This window comes from Scheffersomyces xylosifermentans (genome assembly GCF_036884685.1).
Source record: "Scheffersomyces xylosifermentans strain CBS 12540 chromosome Unknown RJT20scaffold_3, whole genome shotgun sequence".
NCBI classification, from domain to species: Eukaryota; Fungi; Ascomycota; class Pichiomycetes; order Serinales; family Debaryomycetaceae; genus Scheffersomyces; species Scheffersomyces xylosifermentans.
This window is the reverse complement of record NW_027042941.1, coordinates 1,099,046-1,123,590: the sequence shown is the minus strand read 5'-3', so window position 1 is coordinate 1,123,590 and position 24,545 is coordinate 1,099,046. Positions and strand designations below refer to the sequence as shown.

At 40.8% G+C, this 24,545-nt stretch overlaps 6 protein-coding genes across 6 annotated transcripts; 2 read left to right on the top strand and 4 right to left on the bottom strand. All coding sequences in view use genetic code 12, as the record gives it.

The window, feature by feature from the left end:
• Positions 1–185: 185 nt before the first annotated feature.
• On the bottom strand, positions 186–1,661 carry ECM331 (Ecm331p). The gene has a single exon (XM_064919846.1). It carries the CDS (start codon positions 1,574–1,576, stop codon positions 326–328), a length of 1,251 nt encoding a protein of 416 aa, XP_064775075.1. The 5' UTR covers positions 1,577–1,661; the 3' UTR covers positions 186–325.
• Positions 1,662–5,011: 3,350 nt separating this feature from the next.
• INT1 (Int1p) lies at positions 5,012–11,001 on the top strand. Its single transcript, XM_064916922.1, has 2 exons — positions 5,012–5,385; positions 5,806–11,001. The coding sequence occupies exons 1-2, from the start codon at positions 5,283–5,285 to the stop codon at positions 10,932–10,934; spliced, it is 5,232 nt and encodes a 1,743-aa protein (XP_064775074.1). The 5' UTR covers positions 5,012–5,282; the 3' UTR covers positions 10,935–11,001.
• A 1,026-nt stretch (positions 11,002–12,027) lies between these two features.
• On the top strand, positions 12,028–13,223 carry RJT20DRAFT_127119 (cleavage polyadenylation factor subunit). The gene has a single exon (XM_064916921.1). It carries the CDS (start codon positions 12,151–12,153, stop codon positions 13,006–13,008), a length of 858 nt encoding a protein of 285 aa, XP_064775073.1. The 5' UTR covers positions 12,028–12,150; the 3' UTR covers positions 13,009–13,223.
• Positions 13,224–14,715, bottom strand: TIF5 (translation initiation factor eIF5). Its single transcript, XM_064916920.1, has one exon. It carries the CDS (start codon positions 14,515–14,517, stop codon positions 13,318–13,320), a length of 1,200 nt encoding a protein of 399 aa, XP_064775072.1. The 5' UTR covers positions 14,518–14,715; the 3' UTR covers positions 13,224–13,317.
• A 1,480-nt stretch (positions 14,716–16,195) lies between these two features.
• RJT20DRAFT_144943 (uncharacterized protein) lies at positions 16,196–19,849 on the bottom strand (the record flags this gene model as incomplete). The annotated part of the gene is made up of 2 exons (XM_064918762.1): positions 16,196–19,764; positions 19,813–19,849. 2 exons carry the CDS (start codon positions 19,847–19,849, stop codon positions 16,196–16,198), a joined length of 3,606 nt encoding a protein of 1,201 aa, XP_064775071.1.
• A 2,072-nt stretch (positions 19,850–21,921) lies between these two features.
• On the bottom strand, positions 21,922–23,606 carry RJT20DRAFT_36377 (uncharacterized protein). Its single transcript, XM_064919845.1, has one exon. The coding sequence runs from the start codon at positions 23,425–23,427 to the stop codon at positions 22,075–22,077; it is 1,353 nt and encodes a 450-aa protein (XP_064775070.1). The 5' UTR covers positions 23,428–23,606; the 3' UTR covers positions 21,922–22,074.
• Between the last annotated feature and the right edge of the window lie 939 nt (positions 23,607–24,545).

Here is a 24,545-nt window from a genome sequence, read left to right as displayed (position 1 = left end):
AATATCGAATCAACGAATGGGTTGGGTTCAACTTGTTTGCACGTAGATACATTTTTGAAGAAAGTCACGTGACTAATTCTGCAACACCTGGATTATTGGTAGAACCGTAAGAGGAGGTTGATAGAATCGAATCTTGTGAAGGTCATTGGTTTCAAAGTCGGAGGGAATGTTCTAATCAGAATGTGCATTCTTTCGAAAGAGTTTAGGAGAATGAATCGAAATATATAGTACACTCGCCGTCTCCATCTAACTTTGTTCCACGGGTGCAAAATTACCGATAAATAGGATTTATTAAATGTAACAAATATACAGAAGAAATAGTCGTCTAAAGAATGACAGCAAGGAAGGCACCAACAACAGATGCAAATACCATGCTAATAGAAATCAAGTTGGAACCCTCGGATTTCTTGGAGCTAGAAGAGGAAGAAGAACCAGAAGAACCAGAAGAACCAGAGGAACCAGTGCTTGTACTGGAGTCACTAGCACCAGACAGAGTAGCAGTGGTCTTCTTCTTTGGAGCGGTACATTGATAGTTGTGACCCTCAATACTCTTGTCATCACGTAAAGAGTTGAACTCAGTACAGTTGAAGTCATCATTGGTGGAACTAACTAAGAAGTCACCATCAACCTTTTGCAAGTCTGGTGTGGAGAAGTTTCCGAAACCTCCCTTGACAGTAACGGCACCCTTGATTCTCTGCAACTTAGGGAAAGCATCTCCTATGTCTTCTAATTCAGTGTTGTTCAAGATACTCAACTCACCACCAATGGTCTTCAAGCTGTGCAAGGAGAAGTCCTTTAATTCATCATTAGCGAAGATGTTAAGGGAACCACCAATAGTGGACAACGAATCAAGGTTGAAAGTATCAAAACTGTTGTAACCGATGTAGACTGAACCGTTAACAGCAGTAATGTTTGCGATAGAGAGATCAGCGACATCTTGAATAGTAAGGTTCGAGGCCCAAGACAATTGATCTAAGGTGATTTCACAATCGTCACCATTGAAACTCAAAATGATGTTTTCTGTGACAGTGTTTAAGTTGGCCAAGTCAATGGAGGTGATGTTCTTGTTGTTGTTGACGTTCAATGTACCTACGGTATTAAGGAAGTTAGCCAAACCGCTCAAAGACTTCAAGGCAGTGTTGGAAATGACAATCTCACCGGCACGGGCAATACCAAGGTTCAAGTTCAAGGTTGCAATGGATGGTAAGGAGATTAAAGATAATGATTCAACGCTCTCCAAAGAAGTGAAATCAATGCTATAAAGTTGTGTCAATGAGTCGATGGTAAGGGAACCACCGGTAGTGATGTTTGCCAATTTGTTGAGGTTTAAGGATACGATGGAGGTCGAGTTATTCAACGTAAGGTCTCCCTTAATGGTTTGAACAGCACTTAAGTCGACTGCTCCGATGATGTTACCAGTGATGGTGATGTCACCATCCAAAACGGAACAAGCGTTTAAAGTCTCAAGTTCACCTGCAGCAGTGATTGTTGTGGAGAAAGAGCACTTGCTGGACTTGTCGGCAGCCAGGACAAGGGCGGCCAAGGAGGCTCCCATCAAGATAGATCTGATTTGCATTTTACTTGATGTGTCTTAACTAATGGAACGATTGAAGTAATACGAAAATCACTAATCTAGATATAAAACGACTTGATCAAGCTAAGAAAAAAATTATACGGTTTCGAAAAAAAATGGAGTCTATCGGAATATTGTTGTATTTATAAAAGCTATATGGATCAATGTACCACGCAATGAAATGTATCATGTACCAGGCTAATACTTTTTTTTTGTATTCGTGGGTACCGTGCCACTAGTATTCTCGCGGGCGATTAACCTCTAACCTATGCAAGTGACGTGTGTCTACGCTTGCGTTTCACTTTATCGGGCGGAGACACGGGTGACGAGATTACAGTTGCAGCCATTTACTGTTACCATGGCCACTAGTGAACAACACAAGGCATAACTATACCCTTCTTTTCCTACCACGAAACCGGACCTGAAACTTCACTATGCCTAAAACTTTCACCCATCGTCCCCGACTCACCAATATAACCTTTGTCTCTAGTTAACATAAGCATCTCCAACCAAACTAGGGAACCTCTTTGCATTGTTAGTGTTTACTCGAGTTTTTTGCAATTACCGTGTTTTCCTGCATCGATCGCGGTTCCTGAAAATTTTATCAATAGCGCTATGCAGTATGTGATTTATGTTACAGTACCAGGCTTCGTTATGTACCATAGCAACAAGTCCTTGCAGAGGCAATTTCACCACGGTTCTTTGGAGGTTTGGACCTTGTGTAAAGCGATGGAATACGATTTCGTGCAAGTGAAGAACTCAGTTTTGAATCAAGGCACCGTAGTTGCAGTACCACAGTCATGGCGGGCGGTGGGGTGATCGTCAGACGATTCATGAATGCGCGATCGGGTGGATGACATAGAAGAAATCTTGGGATTGGGGATGTGCCGATGACGTGTGTCTGAGGATGTGAGGTGCTCTTGATCAGTGGTATCCGATGAATTGGAACGAATTAGCTTCCTCGAGGAAGGGGGCTGTGAAACTCACACAGCAATGTTAGGTCCGGTAAGCCCATCTCGGAAACGGGAGTTCTCGAGTGTTTATGGGGACTCCCTCGGGAACCTAAAAAGCATCGTACATTTCGTGTCGCAATTGTTCGTTTCGGACATTCCAGCTCGACACCTCGTTACAATGGCTTTGCACAAGCGAAACGTTAATTTGCATGAGAACTTTGGCTGCTGTTACGTAATATGTTATGGAAGCTGCCAGATATTTTGCAGCCTTTGCAGCTGCTTTGTTGTGAGCAGATGGTCAGTAAAAGTTAGAGATATGAATGAGGTGATTAATTTTAGGGCTATGTGTGGGACAATTAGTTGGAAGGCTGTGGGAGGTGGCGTTGTTCCCCCCTGAGTGGAGATCAAGATAATGGGGAAGCTAAGCTCCTCAATGATCGTTCGGAGGCTGATGTGAACCATGCTTTCGTGATCTAGCTGAAGCATGACTAAGTTAAAGAAAACCTGGAGACAATGTAATGCAAATCTTGTGTGTTGATAATTTACATAAGAAGCCTATTGAATGTCAATTTTGTGTATTCAGTTCATGGCTCGTCTTAATTGTTCACCAAATTACGAAAATGAATTATTTTCCGGGATCCCTACCCATCACTGTAATTTTGTCATATACGACTATTCAAACATAGAGCTCTTTTCTAATTTCCTAATATGTATTACTAATATATTTCTTGGACCCAATGCTTAATGTGATTTTGGGTGTTAACTCTTTTTGGAAATTCCAGCAAATGAATTACAATTTGTAGATATTGGGTAAATATTTGAACTAATTTCACCTAAAATCCTTAATGATTACGAAATCCTTAAAGGATCTTTCGAAGACTATTCACCAACAATTTAGAGAATCAAAGCATGTTGTAATAGTATTGGTAGAAAGATCTCATGCCTTTCAATTGCCAACCATAGGCATTGTTCCAAAATACGCATGCAACTTAAAATGAGCACGATAAGAGGTGTAATACAAACACAGGCCTTCCATACTCAGGCAAAACAATGTACAATAAAACCCAAATACCTCTGAACGCCACCAGCAGCAGCATTCACAAAGGTTTTGGGGCTACTCCTCTCAACGAGCATACAGCGTATAAGTGCATGACATCCAATGCCCCAACCCCGTACAATGTAAATTACAAAGCCATGGCCAATTTCCGAGAATTCAAAAGATTCCAGCTCTCCCGAAGGCAGTTCATCTCATGGCCCCTCGTTCACCCAGTTTAACCCACTTTATCAATATGTGCTTTTCTGCATTAATATTAACTTTCTTCAGTTTCAAGTCTCCAATTCATTTCACAGCTTCTTATCTTCCATATAACCTGCCACAAGCCAATACTTTCTTCTCTGCATCTTATTTATCTTGCCCGCTGCACTTCATTACCATTACCCCTTGAATCCCACAGGGCACCACCTCATTCCGTCACATAGGTATTAGACAGCCAGGAATTACACCGATCCTGCAACAGCCCGACTCAAAACCATCAAACTGAATCTTAAAATGACTACATCTACTCTCAATTCAACCCTGTTGCAGACTGTTGCATATTATAAGGAATGAATATTGTCTACAGGGGGGGACTCATCCCCAAACTGACTCTCTGATCTAGAGCAATGGAATTTTAGAAGTGTTCCAGAAATCTTCCTCTGTCATAAATTATAATGTACTGTATTGGCATCGCTGCGTGGAAGCCTCGTCTCCATCTCGCAGTATCACAGTGCTCGTCACTGTCCTGTCGTAATTAATACTTTCAGTTTCACGCGTTTTGTTTTACTCTTCTTTGCTTCCTCTTACGTACTTGGGCAGAAACGATCATCGCTTCATTCTACAGAACTCAGTCGTTCATTATGTACCTGTTGCAGATCGTTGTAGCTCTAAGTTCTCACAGGTTTCGACAGATTTCCACAGGTCTCTGCTTTTTTCCAGCCAGTAGTTCAGTCGTCCAGGTCTGAGTTTTCAATCTTCATCGTACAACCATACAATATTGTGCTGTTCTCTACTGTTTTTTTCTCCTCCACTAAACTACACTGTCTTATACTGTACATTGTAGAACTCTCTCCTCTCACTTTATATCCTTCAACATAACCCGTTCACATAATTGACTTAGAATAACTCTCTTCACTGAATTCACTGAATTCACTCCCTTCACTTAATTCACTCCGCCCATACCTACACCTATACCTACAACTACTACCACACCTACAACTACACCTACAACTACACCTACAACTACTACTACACCTACAACTACTACTACACCTACAACTACTACTACACCTACAACTACTACTACATCACTTCTCACCGTACCCTGGCTCTTCCTTTCTCGTGCTCACTTCTTCTAGTATCCTGTACAACGCCTCGTTTCCTGTTTAGGATGAAATCGGCTCGATACAGGCAATTGTAAACAACAACAATAACGACCAAAACAATCACATTTCATAATAATACCATGTCTAGAAACTACCAAGAAAGAGAGATTGAGACAGTGGAGTACCTGTAGGCACAAATAAGCAAGCAGTGAGAGTCGAGCTGAGAAACAGAATATTAGTGCTAGTGTTAGCCCTTCGTTTATCTAACAACTACTAATTAACAAAGAAAACACTGTCGATTTACCGCCATCACAAACCATCGCCTCTAGATAGGTTAGAATTTCATCTTTAACTCCACAACCAAGAGCAAAAAAACTACCAGTGACTAGTATACTATGTCGCTTGTCGAAAATCAAGGACTTAACGAAGACGAGACAAAGCATCTTCTTGCTGGCACGTCTGATAGCGTCCACCACGACTTGTTCAGACACGAAAACGGTACGTAATATTTAAGGTAGACGTCAGATGGAAGCATATTAGCCGTGTTTACGTTTTGTAGACGAGACAACGAAGCTGTTGAATCAAGATTATCGTATTATAGGACTCATCCCGTGTCGTAGGTCCAGTTAGAATAGAGATAGATGGATAGAAGCCTCCTTATTTATTGGCTGTGGAGAGCATGGCCTTGGAAAGAACAAGTAGCCGTACAACAGAATATTGGAATCGGGATGTCTAATCGAGGAAACGCTACTTTCAATAGTAAAAGTCTTTGATACACCAAGTAAGGAGGATCAGCAATATCATTCAAGATAGAATATTATCCCACAACGATATACAATAATTCGTCTTCAAATAGCTTCATTGTTTTATCCATTGACGATTTCCTCTCCAACAGACTCGAAAACTAACCTTGTTTAGCATCCGTAGATCTCCTTCTTAAGGAAATGAACTTTGACCCTTCGTCAATAGTCGTATCTGATGATGTCCCAGTGCTGGATATGTTGTCATTAAACAATTCTCCAACGAAACCACTCAACTTTCCTGGCTCTAGCCAGAAACCTCACATCGATACGAACAAGGAATACAACTCCTCTTCCGATACCTATACCAGCGAGACAGAGCAATCACCTAAAAATGAAGAAACCAAGATCACAAAACCTACCACATCATCAGGAGCTAAGGACAGCTCCTTCCATCGAAATTTCGACTTAGATGACTCAATCGAAGCACAAAAAACCATTGCAAGACCCACTACCCAGCAAGAAGACGAATTCTCGTTCGTGACACCAATGACTTCTGCCGTCGACTTGAGCAACCCTGGAGCAAACGGTGAATCGGATTCGATACCGAATTACATTAATGCCTCACCATCCAGATCTATTATGAAGAAGACACAAACTTCATCACCAAAAAAGAACGTCGTATTCACAAACTCCAACCCAGAGATACATCACTACCCTGATAGTGTGGAGTCCGCTTCTAATAATGAATCTTTCGAAGCTTCCCATAATCTGACTGTGCAAGTAACTCCTATATCACATGGTTGGAGCGAACTCAATCACGACAAGTCAATGTCTTCTGATGATGAGAGTTCAACTCCACCAGCGCCTCCTCCTCATTCTACAAAGTCATACGAAGAGCTTTTGAACAACCACAGTGAATCAAATCCAGCTGACGATGAAATAGATCCAAAAACACTCAACGAGGTGAGATTACGCCATAATAGTTTTAGTAATCTCTCTTTAAACGAGAAGTTAGATTTGTTTCTTACCAATAAGAATGATAATGAACCATTCAATGGTTCCAACACCAACGATCTTGATGGTCACTTAAACGACCTCCAATCCGCTTCGCAGCACAAAACAAACTCTAATATCCACTCGTTATCCTTGTCATTACAGAATCCAAAGCAAGAAGTTGAGAATCCATTAAATGCTTTGGCCAATGCAGATGTGGAATTGAGGTCCTCTGGTTCTTCACAATCGTCTTTACCTTCTTTAAGAGATCATAATAGGACCTTAGATTCCATTTCAAATCAACCTAACCCAAAAAGCTTGCAGTTGAATGACGGTATCAAGGGATTCTCCGACGACTTAGTTGAAGCATTGATACCAACTGGTAGAGACCACGCTCCAATAAAATATGAGAAGGAAGAGGAAGACGAGGGTTTGACGATAAAGTCAGGAAGGACCCAGGAACTCAGTAATTTCTCGCAAGATACTCCCCAAGATTCTTACGATAACTCATATGACAACAATACTGAGCAATCAATTATGAATTTGTTAAAGAGTGCCTCAGGTAATGACTTGGCATCCACAACTCCCGCTGGAACCCACCTTGTCGAAAAGTCATTGAAACCAGTAGAAAACGGTAATATCAAGAAAGAGCTTTCCTCAGACGAACCACTTGTTCCTCTCGAGGCCCTGCACGACGTTAAAGTCAAGGACGAACCATTGGACGAACACTTTGATGCTCCAGAAGAGTTAGTGAACGAGGAACGTGTGAAATTAGAAACAAATAATAATGGCAAGATTGTCAAAGATTTGTCACTGAATGATCTCAAGTCATACTTGGCTGGTCCTATTGAACCAAAGATCAAGTCTGAAGAAAGCGTTCATAGAACAATTGAAAAGCCCCAACTACTGCCTGTAGAATCTAGTAAGACCAAAGACGTGAAGGGAAGGTTCACAAAAAGCGAAGAAGTTGATGACGATTCAAGCGACTCAGTTAGATCAGATTCTAGCAAGATGTCCATTCGCTTTAAATACGATAGCGACTGGAAACTCGAGGACAGTCACGACGGAGACAACGAAGACAACGAGGACTACACAATAAACGATGTGACAGTGGCAAGCCTTCCGGTGGATAAGAAGTTCATAGACTTTGAACATTTAAAGAGAGAGAATCCACTGGTGGTCTTTTCTGGAAATGAATCTGCGAATGTGTCACAGGAGTTTAAGGATGCGTCAGATAATCTTGTTGCAAAGACATTGGCTCCTCCTAGAGCTGAAGCAGAGTCCAAAGAATCGGACGATGATGATGATCTCGAAAACGTATTGGCGAACTCTTCCAACGTGGCTCCACCCGAAGAGATTACTCTTCCACCAGTGGAAATGAACAACTACTCTTCATTTGATGAGATCACAAAGACTTTGGACAAGGTTACTTATGACCAAGTCATCGTTAAAAATCCAGAAGCTCAATTTGAAGAGTCTCTTTCAGCAGAGCATGAGGCAGATCCTAAGCCAACTAATTTGTTCAACATTTGGCACTTACAAGAGAAGGTTAAAAAGGATCCAAAAAACAGAGTTCGCGAGCTGTTGACTAAGGATGGGGATATCTCACCGTTCCTTGCTACGTCAACTATTGGCAGTAAGAACAGCAAATTTAAAATCCCAGCCTCCTTGCAACCTAAGAAGTTCACAGACGTAGTAGTGAAGTCTAGAAGAGTAGTTAGTCCTGGATACGAAGACCTTAATGTGTCTCAATTCTTACCTGAATTGTCACAGGATTCTGGTTTCAAAGAGCATTTTGACTTCTTGGAGCAGTCATCACTAAACTACTCGAACATCCCCGGCGATAGAAGAAGTATAACTCCATTGAGTTTCAAGAATATGTTAACTAACCTCGACTCGGATCCTAATGTGATAGAGCCTCCTTTACCGCCTGTCCGCAAGGGAATAAGAGCATCTAACAATGTGAAATTGGCTCCTGTAAAAGGCAAACCAGCTCGTTCTAAGTTTAAGGTTCCATCATTTGAAATCCAGAGATCTACGTCTGCACTTTCTCCCAGAGATACATACAATGATATTTTTGAGGACGTGGTTAAGCAGGCCCCACCTACAATCAAGGCTAGTGGAATGAAAACTTTACCAAGTATGGATAGTGAGGATGTGAAGAGGATCTTGAATACGAAGAGGGTCATCACACAGGAAGAATACTCGAGAGCCAAGTTGGTGGGCAAGAACCCCAAAAAGAACTCGGTGGTCGAACAGCCTCTGGATAAGTATGATGACCTCCAGCAACATGCTTCGATTTGTGATATATCTGTGGATTCCAGCCCTATGATGGAGAAGCAATTAACGGACAATGACAGCATCTTGCCTCATTTGGCTGACGAGTTAAAGAAGGCTCCAACTGCTCTCTTACTAAAAGAACAATACTTCAACGAGGATGTATTCAAGGGTAAGGAGGTGTCAGCCGACATTGGGACACAACCTGTCCGAGCAAGTTCGGTGGTTCATCGTAGATTAATCTGCAATCCTGTCAGTCAAGTCTTCCCTGAACCAGATCCAGAGTTGATCAATACTTCACCTAAGGACACAGTATTCAAGACGCCTCCTAGGAAGAACAATAACTTCGAGGTTAGAGACGAACTATTGGACAGGTTTGAATACATTGCTTCAATGGCACCAAATGTAACATCTCCAAAGAAAGAGATCGCTGTCCTGTCATCTCAAAGTGCGGAAGGCTCGCCACCAAAGAAACCAATCAAGATATCGTCTGATTTGGATGACTTTTCTGCTCCAAGAAAGTTCAAAACAGTGAAAATTGGATCTCCCCTCAAGTTAGTAAAGAAGGGCTCTTCCGTGAAAGGTGTAGAAGTCGTGAAAGAGGTAAGTAGCAGCAGGAGCCAGAAGTCACAAGGGTCATTCCAAGGAGATGAAATTACGAATACTAAGTTAAGAGAATCTCCTATTAAATCTGAAAGCTCGGAAAAGAGCTTAGAGACAAGGACAGATATCCTTAGAAGGCCAAACGGTACGAAAAGCCTCGACCTTGAGAAGGAACAGCATAAGGCCAGTTATGTGTCTATGCCATCTGTTTACACTAACGGCACTTCCCAATCTACCGCAGTATCAACTGCTCTTCAACTCAATAATTTTGTGGGCAATGAGGAGCATCCACAATTGACAGCTGCCAATAAGAAAGGGACCCCTCCACCAGCATTGCAAGAAAGAGGAAGAATGTTCCTCAGAGTTGTTGGCTTCAAGAACATTGAATTGCCCCATCTCAAAGAACATAAGGCCAATTTTTCGATTACTTTGGACAATGGTGTCCACTGCATTAGAACGCCAGATTACAAGCTTAATAGCAATAATATACCGATCGGTAAAGAGTTTGAATTGACTGTGGGCGAATCATTAGAATTCATTTTAACGATGAAGGCTTCTTATGAGAAGCCAAAAGGAAGATTAGTGGAAGTGACCGAGAGGAAAGTTGTCAAGTCCAAGGGTAAGATCGGCAGAATGTTCGGATCCAAGGAAATTGTTACAACTACTAAGTTTGTACCAGTGGATGTGAAGGACACCTGGGAGAATAAGTTTGCCCATGATGGCTCATTCGCTAGATGCTACGTTGATTTGGAACAATATGAGGCCAAGATAACCGGAAAGGCATTGAGCTTTGACCTCACATGTTTCAACGAATGGGAAACAACTCCTAACGTCAATGGAGGCAAAGAGCCGGTCAGATGTAAACCATATAGAATTGGTCAACTTGAGGTTAAGATGTTATTTGTTCCAAGAACGGATGCACTTGAGGTTTTACCTACCAGTATCAAGTCCGCTTACGAAAGCATTCATGAATTGGGCCATGATCTTAGTATCACTCACGAGGGTTTCATGCACCAAGAAGGCGGTGACTGCGAGATCTGGAAGAGAAGATTCTTCAAGTTACAAGGAACATCTTTAATTGCCCACAGCGAGTATTCTCTTAAAACAAGAGCTAAAATCAATTTGGCTAAGGTTGTCGATGTTATTTATGTTGACAAGGAGAACTTCAACAATTCGTCTGCAAACTACAGAAACTTCAGCGATGTGTTGTTGGTGGAGCATGCTTTCAAGATTAGGTTTGCAAACGGAGAGATCATTGATTTTGGGGCTCCTAACAAGGAACAGAAGAACGAGTGGATTTCTATATTTGAGAGGATTGTTTACAGAAACAGGTTCAGAAAACAACCATGGGTTAAGTTGATGCTTCAGGAGACAGGGTATATTAGCAGAAAGGAAGCACCTAAATCGAACCGCTCTTCGATGGCATTTTAAGAGATGATGTTGTAAATTACACATGTATTTTTAATTGTATAGCATAATAAAAGAACGTATTAATGGGCATGTTGACTGGAGTAGCAAACAACGATACAACAAACGACCAAGCAAGATAGAATAAGAAAGTATGGCGATAGTATGTTGTTCAACAACTTTTTTTGCTAACATATACCAGGATTCACTTCAATCTCTAAATTTTGCTACTGCCATTATTTCGTTTTCTTCTAGCTCTTGATGTTCTAAAGAAGGTTTATAATATTTTGCTATCATAAAGTCACTATTAAGTTGGCGCTTCCATCAGGGGTGTTACCAAAAGCTGCTGGAGCTGCTGCACTTTTTGATATCGTTCTTTAAATATATACAGAGTATGTATTACAGCAATGTGCTGAAGGATGTAGAGATTTTTAAAAGTATAAATGCAGAAATAGATATGAAAATAAGTAGTTATAATTATAATTGCAATGATGCATAAGTATAAATATAAATGTATATCTCATTCTAGTTCATTCACAGTATGGCTTCTTTGCATTTTCTTGTATTAAAACCGGTCTTTTTATTAATTATACCTACATATAATTTAAATCATAGGGAAGCCATAAATATATATATATATATATTATGGTATCCATTACGCTGTAGGTAATTGTAGACATACAGCGACCATACATACAATGAGAATACATACAGCAGGTTATCCATACACAGTGAGGGAGTCAACAGATTCTTCACATACCAATAAATATTATACTTAAAACTCGAACTAAAACTACTCTTACGTTTTCAACTCAGATTGGCATACCAAGTAAGTTTCCACACCCACTTCATAGCATATGCTCTTCAGTACGATCACTTTCTTAGATTCACTACATAGTACCTTCACTACTTCATACCTCACTTCATTCAATTCATACAGTCACTACTTCATATGTTTACTCCATTAACTTCATTCACTTTATACCTTCACTTCATTCCTTCACTTCATACCTTTACTACTTCACACCTTTACTTCAAACATTCACTTACTCCATCCACTCCACTCCACTACCTCCCCATCTATTGGCAACCATAGGAATTTGCAGTCAATTACATGCAGGCCGCCAGCCATATAAGGAAAGAAAAATCCTAAACGCTGAATTTAATCATTAGAGATTGTTACTCTTTATCGTTTGTCATCTTAGAAGCCGTATAATAGAGGAAATAATTATAGATAATAATGGCAGACCATTCGGATGACGAAGATGCGTATCTCTACGGCTCAGATGACGAAGCTCCAGTAGCAGCCAAACAGAATAAGGCACCAGAAAAGACTGCTCCTGTGACTGGTCTGGCCGCTCAGAAACAGGAAGACGATAATGTAGATGAAGATGAAGACTCCGATGAAGAGGAAGAAGATTCAGACGACGACTTCGACATTATAATAGGAGACACCCCTACAACAGCAGGAACGACTGCTACGGCTGCAAGCACCACAGAACAGACTGGAGATAAGACAGAGAGTACCACAACTACAATCGTTTCCAACCAAAATGATAACAGAGCCACCATCGATGTCAACGCCATTGGCGAGTACGAAGGGAAACCTCTATATCTGGTAGATCTTGAAACCATCAAAGACAAACCATGGAGAGCTCCTGGTGCCGACATAACAGATTATTTCAATTACGGCTTCGATGAGTTCACATGGACAGCATACTGTTTCAAGCAGGATAAGACTAGAGGAGAGTTCAACCCTCAAGCAGTGATGGCCAACTTAATGAACGGAGCAGGTCCTCTTCCGCCAACTGGAAATGGAACACCACAGCCTCCAAACATGCCCGGAATGCCTCCAATGGGAATGATGCCAGGTATGCCTCCTATGGGAATGATGCCAGCAATGCCTGGTATGCCACCAATGGGTATGCCCAACATGCCTAACATGCCTAACATGCCAAATATGCCAAATATGAATATGGGGAATATGCCGTCAATGCCTAACCTTCCTAACATGCCAAATTTCATGAACAACAATAACAATAATAATAACCCCAATAACAGGCCACCAGCGCAATTTCAGAACTTCAATCAGCGGTAAATTTCAACCAGAGAAAAAGGGTTTAGAAGGAGCTATAATCAAGGCATCCGTGTATACTAGTAAGTCAACTGTCAGGTAATATTTGGTAGAACGAATAGCATGTCAAATATATAAAAGTTCAATGTTATAACTCCATGAATATGGTTCCAAAGCTTATAATTAAATAGAAAGGGTGCCTACATCAATTAGCCTTTAAAATATACAATATTACGTTTTATACATTTACCTACTGTAATTATACTACCTAAGAAAGCGTCAAGAAGAAAGGAATGTTAATTATATGGATACTACTACCGTTTCTTAATCTATTTACTCTTCGTCACTTTCCTCTTCAGCTTCTTGCAACCACTTGACGAATGGTTTAGCAGCCTTACGGACCTTCTTGGAGATGTCCTTTGGAACGTACTTCTTCGATACCTTGCTACCCCATGCGATGATGACATCTTCACTGAGCAAGTCCTTGTTGTAGAAAGCAAGCAAGATAGCTGGGACCTTACCAATCAACTCTGGCTTCTCAATTCCGATAAATCTCTCTAAACCACCCAAGAAAGCGTTTTCGAACTTTTCATCACCGTTTATCAACTTGGCTAACAAACCAACATGTGGTTCGATCTGCTCCACTATGTCCTCATCGAAAAGCACTTGGGCCAACACCTGGACAGTCTCTGGCTTGTCGGTAAGATCCATCTCTACAATTTTCTTATAAATTTCAACATCTGATGGCAAATCGTCCTTGGAGTCTTTAGAATCCTCCAATATCCACTCACCCAAGTCGTTCACCTTGGATTGCGATTCGTTCAAGGAATCACCTTCCAATTCTCTGGCTCTAGCAGCAATGGCCTCTTGGGACATATCCACAGACCAATCTTCGTCCTTGACCTCTACAGTTTGCAATTGAGCAGCGGCGGCGTTAATCTTCTTAGCCAAGATGTCATCATCGTCATCCTCGTCTTCGACTTCTTCGTCTTTTTGAACTTGACCAGAAGCGATATCTGTGATGGAAACACCACCACCAACAACATTGGCAGTGGCCGTGGCAGACTTCTTACCCTTCTTCGATGAAGCTGGTGGGTTCTTAACGATGTATGTGTATAACTTATGCTTTGGGTCAATAGGTGTGATCTTACCACATGCCTTACAATCTCTTTCCAAGTCGTCCTTACCCTTGATTGTGATTTCGGTTTCTGGGTTCTTACAGGATCCACAGAGAACGAATTTGTTAATGAAACCGTCCAAGGCGTCTTGCAACTCGTTGGAGTCGTGAGCACCGTTGACCAAGTAACGGTCGTTGGTCTCGTCGATGTTGGACTGAGCACCCAACTCTGAACCGAAGTACTTGACGACGTAAGCTGGTGGTCTACCCAATGATCTGGCTACTTCAGATAAGTTGACAATGGCAGTTTTAATACCGTTACCTCTACCTTCAGTCTTGGACTGGATTGGAGGCATCTTATAACGGTAGAACGGATCGGTGTTGTCACGACAAATATTTATGGATTTGGCAGACATATTGGATACTTTTTTTTCTTTTCTATGTTACGATGTGAACTGACGATGTTCTGTTTCAAATGGAATGAAAAGTCCTGTTGTAATGAAATATATACTTGTATTGTCAATAGCCGCTGCTTACAATCATTTAAAATGTTAATGAATAAATTTGCCAACTGAGAAATTTTTTCCACGACGATGTAGTGCACGACCTTTTTAGTGGAGAGCGAATTTGCAGCCGAAGCGTGGTAGGGAGATGGTAGGGAGGAGAGAAGGGGAGAGATGTGTATATATATATATATTATTAGTATGTATTATATATTATGTATTATATATTATAATATTATATAATTTATATTATGTAGTCCTTGTCACTTGTACTTGTACTTGTACTTGTACTTGCACTTGCACTTGCACTTATACTTGTACTGATACTTGTAAGTTTCAGTGGAAAAGTTTGTGTCTTTTTTTTATTGCCTCCTACGAGGCTACATTATGTACGTGCGCTTCCGCTCTATGTTTTGTATGGGCAGTGGACGTGACTTATGGTATATATTCATTGTAAAGCAACAATAAACAATATTACATATAACATAAACAAGTGATTATAGAAATCAATAACATCGAAGAAATACGATACCATGTTATAATGTGGAATGACAAGTAATACATTGATAAAGGAATACTAATATTCCTATGGACTAAATATATCAATTTGGCTCACTAACAAAATCTCAGTGGAGGCAAAATTTCGCAGCCTAATGAAATCTAATACGGAACAGATAGTCACTGCCTCTAGCCACATTCATTAATAATCTACTATAGAATCGAGATCTTGAAACATACCAAGTATGTACTATTTATTTGCAGTCCTGATGCATGCAAAAAGTTCAAATTGGCCACTACCCCGAAGCTTTCATGTTCTGACCAACCAAGTTGTATGTCTTCTCGAGTGCTAAACCATCCAATTCTGCCCATATACGCATAAACATAGAGGAGTCCTCGCAAAACAATGAGTCTGGGAGTAAACAATTGAAAAGAATCTACAGACACTCAACTCAACGGCAGAATTGGAATGAAAAGTGTAATGCTATTTTAGGTTTATAAATATCACTAGATCGTTCCCCTGACAGTTGAGTTTTACCTGGAAAGGCCACTGCGGGCTACTTGACACCATATTGAGGGAGTCCAAAAGCCTTGGCTGCGAAGAGGTGGTACATTGGATTAAAACTATATACTACTCGTATATGTCTTTCTCTCTGTACTCAAATATCTGATCTATTGAGTAAAGGACAGCTTGTTAGCTTTCACTGATATACTTCTATAGTCTGGAAACAAAAGAACAATACTCTACACAAGATAACCTCAAAGCAATGATATAAATGAAATGATTAATTTATTAAACATTATGTACGGATAAACCATTGATATGATTTTCTGATATTTAAGTAGGCAAATAAAAATGTAAAAGCAATGAACATGAAGTCTTCGTAATTAGTGTGACATAAGGCGTTATGGCAAAATAAAGCCAAACAAGGAAAGCCGGACACAGATGAACTCATCTGCATTAATCCTTGGAACATACTATGAAATTGAAAAAAAAAAAGTGTACAATGTTAGTAGTACCAACGTTTTTTTGTATAGTGGACATTATAAATAAACTTTTAAAGTGTTGTCTCAAGGGGTATTTACAGTGGACCTAGAAGAACAGACTCTTTTGACTGCTACCAACACCTGGAGTGCCTGGGTTAGAATTGTAGCCCAATGCAGCAGAGCTCAATGACAATTGCTCTAATTGCTGCATAACGGCAATATCTTGCTGTTGCTGTTGTTGATACATCTGTTGTTGTTGAGCGGTAGGAATCTGGTTCTGATTCATGAGATGTGGTGGCATAGCACCGCGCTGGTATTGTTGTTGAGGCATTATCTGCGAGCCTTGAGGTGGAATGCCTTGCCCCATCATCATTTGTGGTAAGATCACAGGATAATTGGATGGTTGGACCTGTTGAGGCTGCTGCTGATATTGTTGGGCGGGCATGAAATATTGCTGGGGAACGCCGTAAGCCATAGGGTTCACCATACCCTGGTTGGTACTGTTAGGATTTTCGATAGGATTCTTGGAATTGGCTGGGGGGTTCTGGCCATTACTGGAGCGAGAATTATTGCCATTTCTTTTGTTTCTTCTACCACTACCAGTCATGGAAGATGTTCTGTTCAACCTGTTTGAAGACAAACCAGCCTCATCCATGAGCTTCTTGTATGGCTGGAAATTAGATATATTCAACTCCAACAAGATCCGTCTAATTTGGGACACGACAAACTGTTGGTATCTTGATGTTCTATGCGGATCAAATTCATTTCCACCGCTGACACTGTCATTTAGTGTTAACAACAATGGGTTAGTTAATATCTTATAAATAAATAATGGGCCAGCAGCGTTATCTGGGTTCTCACTAAGGATCAATTCCAATAACTTCGAAGGAGGTCTTGACGACTCATCTCCGTTATCCGCTCCCGTAATCTCATACTCATCAAAACGACCAAAAATTGCATCCATGATAACTTGTTTCAGTTTTAAATCTGATCTGTTGTTCAAGATCTTAAGAATTGTCAAGTTTGCAAGTTTATGAGTACATAATTTACCCAAATTAGGTAAAAATTTGTAGGTCAACAACTCAAAACGGTCATCTATGGTAGAACCCTTGTCGTTGAAGGTATCTAAAAACCAGGTAATCAACAACGAACCATTGTTGTTTACTACCAATTCGTTCGCGAATTCCACAATAAGACCAGCTACGAGAACAACTTGTTCGTTAGTGATAACATTGCTCTCATTTGCAGTCTCCAAAATAGTTCTTATGCATCTGGCACCAAATCTTCCAAAACTGATCTCAATAAAGTTGTCAAGCATGGTTTCGAATACAAAGTCATTAAATGGGGAACCAAATTTTATACATCCCTGTAGGACATAGTTACCAAACTGATCATTGAACAATTTTACAGAGTACGGCTTCAAACTGGCAGCAATCAAATACTTCTGCTGGTATTCGTTGCCGCTTAAGTTGATAATCTTCTGGATGGCCCAAGTACCGTTTTTGTGAATACTCAATTGTGTCAAAAATGGTGTGATCTCTTTTACCATCATCAATTTGATAAGAGGCGACTCTACAAGGGTGAAAAGCTTTTGAACAATTGTGTTACCTAAGTAATCATAGCACAACTCAGGTAATTCATCGAGCATAGCCAAGCACAATTCTTCCAATTCCAATTGAGTCATAACTTTATTAGAGTATTCTCCGCCATTCGAACCATCATCGGAATCGGCATGAGCCGCTGGAGGAGAACTAGATGGAAATTTATTTGACAAGGCATTTTCATTGTTTTCCAAAATCTTACGTAACTCTCTCAACTTTGGTGAGTCAAACTGGCGCAATGGGATAGGATCAGGTAATGGGCCGAAGTTATTTTGGTAGTTGTCATTACTGTAGGCAATGGATTTGTTGATTATAGACACGATCTTGTTCAAGTCAACAAAATTTGCTTTCGTGGACAATTTGCTTATTGAATGTACAAGGCTCTTTTGAATAGCAATGAGATCCGTTGGCGAAGGTTTAGATGATTCAACAGCTGACTTATTGGTAGAATTAGTGGAGTTATTTGTGTTGGTATTAGTAACACTTGTACTTGTGTGGTTTCCGTTGTTAGCGGTCGAACTATTTGCACTGCCAGAAGCTATGTCCTGAACAACTGGTCCAGTATTAGAGACGATGGCACTTCCAACTGGCGAAGGGGTTGAAGCGGATCCAGGCATGGTTGGCTCAACAATCTTGGCAAACGCAACATACAAGATGACACCAGGAATCAATTCAAGATGATTAAAGCTGGCCTTTAATGCCATGGCAATTTCAACACTAGAGCATTCCACCAAAGCTAGCTTCGAAGTGGCTGTGCCTGTCAATCTAATACTCCTAACACCTCCTAAAGATCTCTGGTTACCCAATGAATTATTCAAGATGTTACATAACTTGTATGCATCTATAAATTGAGGTAAGTTGTCAAACAAGATCACTTTAGTAGGTCCAAGTGATGGGTTTTCGAAATTTGTGGTTATGACCAATTGAGAAAAGTCAAAATCATTCAAGAGAAAGGGCTGTTCCCCAGAGTATTGAGAAAATTGCTGTTCCTGTAAGTGCTGTGGATTGAGCTGTTGACCATGTTGCAGTGGATTAAGTTGCCGTCCATGCTGGGTGTGAATTTGTTGTTGAATTTGCTGTTGTTGGCCATACACATTCAGTCCAAGAAGTTGGGGCTGGTGAAGACTTGATTCTGGTATGGTTGGCGTGGTTCCAGAATACGTCTGTGATCTGTGTCTTGCGGTGTTGGAAGCGATATTTGCAAGGTTATTGCCTGGTCCGCCTAAGTTGAGCATGAGATTATCCAATAAATAATTCATGTCATTTGTTTTGTTGGATACATTTACAAATGGTGAGGTCAGCAATCGCGAAGAATTAAGCCCTTCACCACCAAATGGGCCATTGGCACTCATAGGCAACATATTCATATTGGGAATAGCAGCTGTTGTGGTATATGATCTATTTCTATTAGCGGCAGATGATGGCAAGGTCGATGTATTGTTAGCGCCAACGGATCCGTTGTTCGCTGTTGAGTTTTGGGCTGAAAGAAGAGGACTAATAAAGTCGTCGTTTTCATTGGTTCCATTGCTATTACCATTACTAGTGAGACCGTTATTTAACGAGCTACCATTGAAACTATTACCGTTGCCATTACCATTGCCATTTATGTCAAATGAGTGTAAACTGTTGTTATCCAACAACCCATTACTGTGCTGCGAAGAAGAATGCACTGACATGGCATCGTCATTCCAAATGCTGTTTGTTGAAAACAATGAACCCAGTCTTATCCGCCTCAGGGAAGATGGGAGATTGCTATGACTATTGTTGTGAGTATTTCCCGAGCTTCCGTTGCCAGCTGGTATATCTATTGCATGCATGGAGGGAGAAGGGGAAAATCCCGAAACCCCCAAAGAAATTGATTCCATTGTGGGCAATCCAAGATTGTCATGAGTCTGTCCACCCACTAATGGCGACGCGGAGTTGGAGATTGAGCCTGATATCGTTGAAGTATTATTGGGGAAGGGAAAGGCTGATGATGGTGTGTTGAGAAAGGATGACGGTAAGGTTCCGGCCCTGGAACGGGACTTCAAAGACGAGTTGCCGTTTGACGGAGTTATAGATATAGCTGGCGATGCTGTATTCGCTGAGCTAGACAGACTGTTATGCAGAAGTGGATTTGCACCTTTGCTGATGTTATGTGTCTGGTTGTTCATTGGCATAGGGTAACTTGGTTTTCAGTTTAATTCTCAATGGATGATGTAATAGAAGGAGTACTTGCAATGTGTCTGTAAACTGTCTATGCTACCGTACGAGTGTTATACAATTTAACGTACGAGTATAAGATATGGCTGGTCAAAGGTTCTTGTTCAATCGCTTTACGAAATTTCAAGCTGTGTTGACACGATGAGCTGTTCCATACAATGAGCTTCCGACAAGTGATCTGGACGACTACCGATTTGAACAAGTGTACACGAGCAATTCTTAGGCTTTTGGTGACCTGTTGGTAGTACGACAGTGTAGGAGCAGTTGCAAGAGTTTTTGTTCGTATTGTGAGGAGAAACCCCTGATTTTATTGACGTTGCTGTTTGGCGATTGTCGCTATGGCCAGTCACAATTCTGACCCTGCTGCTACGCTCCAGTATAGACTGCAAACACGCGGCGACGGCGGAACTGGACGCTAGGAGAAACTCTAGAGATGATAGACAAGTCTCTGGACCGATTACAGCACGGTTGGAGATATGTACACGCAAAACTGGTATAATGATATGGAGAATGGCAACTGAGCTCAACGAGAAACCGTGGCAGTCAAACTAAAGTTGTCAATTCTCAGGCTCGCTAGCGGCTAATGAGCGAAATTTCGTGTTGTTATTTTGGTAGTGCGGTAAGCCTAACAGTTTTTAGCAGTGTAGTGAAGACAATACAAATGGCTCAGTACGGAATGATGGGGATTAGCTAACTGGTTACATAAGAGGATGCGAAAAAGTTCCCCTATTTCTGATTTTTGGTGGAGTTTCTGGAGTTTCTGGAGTTTCTGGTGAGGAATAATTCGAGTTTTTTTTGGGGCAGGAAAATTTGTGGTGGGTGCGAGATTTTTAGTCAACGGAGAGACGGAGAGACGGCGGTGAGCAATGGGCAGTGGACTACGGACAATTGTTAGCTGCACAGTCGGCAGTGGATCGAGGAGTGGATCGAGGTAAAGGCTTAGTCGGAGGAAACCCACAATAGGGCGACAGAGACAGAGGATGAATCGAGATTAGCACTCGAGTCGAGATTTTCTTATCCAAAACCTGTAAGGAGGTGGAGTGTATGTGTATGGTGAAAGGTGGTATATGGAATATGGAATATGTGAATATGTGAATAGAGGACGTGTGAGAGAATTGGTTTATGGAGATTAGATTATTTGCTACGAATTTTTTTTTCATGGGGTATACACCGAATTAGTGGCCCAGTATTGGGAGCGAGACGGGGAATCTCCTGGACACGGGAACCGCAAAGACGCCCGAATATTCGAGAGGTTGGATGGTGATGCTAAGTGAAAAACAGAGGTGTTACTATTTTTTGATATGCTACTGTACATATTAGTCGATAATTCTATTCTCCAACAATATACTGTCCCCTCTAGTTTCCTCAGCCAATCCTACCAGTTTCCTCTTTACTCCCCATCAACCGGAACCACACGGAAATCTATGGTAAAAACTCCGATCCTGCGCCCCAATAGTTCTCTGAGACAGGGGCAGTTTAGGTTCGTACGATAAAATGGGTGAGTTTCATCGAGCCCGGTGTTCAACAAACTATTTACGATATAGTCTTTAAAAGCCGGATGGGATTCCATCTGCTTTTAGTAGCAAATGGCCGTTAGTTATCCGTTCTCTTTGTTCTGAATTAAGGACATTTCCGTTTCCTGCTCATAATTAGCGAGGCATCACTACAAGCTTCTGCACTGGACATTCCATTACAAAGTTCCTTGCGCTACTACATATAAATGAATGTACCTGTGTTCCATGCGGCTCACATATGTATTGGCACTGGAAACTTATACAACGAATCAAGTAGCAATATGATAATATCTTCGTTTTTGCAGCTAATTTGCAACACGGGACATTTGGTGGATGATGCCTCCAAAACAAGATCAATAGCATGAATTTTACTTGTGCTATTAGTGTATTACCCTAGTAGAAAAGGGTGAATGGTGATGACAAAAATATGCCAAATGAACATTTCTATATTTGATGTGCACCGTTTACACCTGCTTCTTTAATGGATTCCCTTAAAGACTGTTGACGATTCCCAGTAAAGACAAGTGATCCTACAATAAAGGCTAAAGTTTGCTTGTTTGTGTATGTCATATCTCTCTTTTCTAATTCTATGCTATTCTAATTCTATGCTATTCTATGACTCGTGATGTCGTGATAGGGCAACGGGACCCGATATGAACCCATTGACCTTACTCTTTCGTCTTGCTGTCATTCACAAACGGTTCTGACTTCGAGAATACCATGCACTTGTTTGAATGGGAAATATAACCCTTCATTACAGCAGGCTTCTGACTAATGAGGCTTGCTAGTATACATTCCACTTCATTGGTGCTGTAGTTGAACAGATGATTATTAAGGTCCACCTGGATAACATAATTCATATGGTACTTCGAATATTCAAAAGCTACTTGGAAACAGCTCAATGGAACTATGAAATCTTTTCCTGGTGAAGCAAATTCCTTGTGGATAAGAAATGTTCTTCTAACCAAACGAAGATAGCACTGCATCCTCATCTTCTCAATCAACAAGTATAAGTGATTCTTCAAGAATATGATTTCAAATTTCTTTAAGGATTCATCAAATTTAGAAATATTGCCTTTGAGAATGGCCGGAAACAAGTTGTCCTTATAGACTAACTTCAAATCAGGGTATTTCGACCAGAATTTGTCGTTCTTGATAAATTGATTTTTGTTGTACAATTTAAGAGGAAGCAAAATCAATAGTATCTGCTTACTCTGTTTGCTGTAAGGCTTAGCATGATAGCATAAGATTGACAATGCATCATCTAGCTTTGTCTCTGCGGAAATATAGTCGCCGTCATCTAATGACAAGAGCGAACTGTAGTATAAATAGATGATAGAGTACTTTTTGTTGGTAACAGAACTTTTCATGTTGGGCAAATTAAATCTAGTTCCCTTCAATGCTTTTTCAACAGACTTGGCTAATTCAAGTTTGTTCAATTTGAAATACACCTTCATGAGATTTGCTAAGAAGAAGTAAATGTCGTTTCTTTTACTGGTCCTCAAATCGAGGTTCTTGTCGTTTAACGATACCTTAAAGGCCTTATTTATTGTAGTAGCCAATTGCTCAAGTGTAGTTCCTTTTGATGGCATTCCAAATCCATCCACTTCGGCGTCCTGAAACTCGTAGGTCGACAAATCCTCGGGGTTTCTCTGCTGTATCACTTTGTATACGGTAATTAGTTCATTAAGACTGTTGATCAACAGTTCGTTGATCCAGTTTGTGTGAAATTCTGCGGCTCTGATAAGAGAGTTGAGCATCTCGTTCAATTCCACGAATGTCGCTTCAATGCTTTTGTATTTGTAGATCGCTTTCATAAGCTTCAAGTAGTATTTTATTACTGGGCGGAATCTTTCTTCAACATTATACAAATCGAAGTCACTAGGTTCTGGAAACTCAGCTCGTGCATCACCTGCCAGTGCTCCAGGTGAAATGGTGATGCAATTACGGAATTTCGTGCCATCTTCTGCTTTGATGGCAGCGTTGCACTCGGAGATGAAGAACTTGATTGTTTTATTCATTTCCTTAGTGGTTACTACTTGATACTTAATAGGGTTCCGTTTGTGATTGAAATCTGAAAGTCGCCAGATTTGTCCTAATGGCCTTTCCAAGAATCTATCAGCTGTTTTGAAACAATTATATAGAATATTGCCTGCTTTCAATAAGGTATCTCTGTCTTCTCTCTCTAATAAAGTGGTAGATTTACAGTGTTAATTTTTTGTTAGACGTGCTCGTTTTTTCTTTTGGTTAAAAATGCTGAGAGTTTGCAGCCTACGGAGAGATTAAGAAGGAGAGGTGAGATATGGGAGGATGAAGGAAGTTTTTAGGTAGGTTGCAGTAGTGACGTTTTATAATAATTATGCTTGCTAATTTGATGGACATATCCAAAATTTAGCTTATTTTTGTCAGCTCTTTGGAACTTATTTACTTGTCCTGGGTTAAAGAAATAGACTACTAATAATAAGTATACTATTTAACAAAGTAACAGAAAGAGAGCCAAAAATTTTGCAAATTCTATTGCAAACACAACTTATGCTTCCGTTCCCATCATTGCAACCCCCAGGTCCGACCAATGATCCCCGTTCATTCATCCCCGTTCTTATCTGATTTTCTTACTTCCTTGCAAATCCTGTTCCACTTCTATAGACTTTTCGCAGCACATGCACCTCCTCCCCCCACCTTAACACAACTGGAACTCACCCAAGCCAAAGTTCAAGAGAACCACTTGAAATATGGCAGATTTTTGCCCCAAAATACACTCTGCACTCCTTGTAACCCTAATGTTACACTTTCGTTCGTTCTATCTTTCCCCCCACTTACACTTTCCATCCTACGTAGAGCCTTGCTGCCTGTTCATGCACAGTAATCAACTCACTGCTACTAATGAATCTCAACCCGGTTTTGACTCCACAACAACCTCCATTCAAAACCACCAAAAACTCAAAATTTTTCCCATTTGAAAATCCCAAACAAATCCTCTCGCCGACCCCAACACATCTACCTACTCTAAAATCCCATTATCAACCCGCTTTCCATCATTCACCACTACCCTCCACACGGGTCTACTACCTCGCCAGATCACCCTTTATCTCACTCCGCGCTATATGCACACCACAATCCCATTGTTTTGGGAATGCGA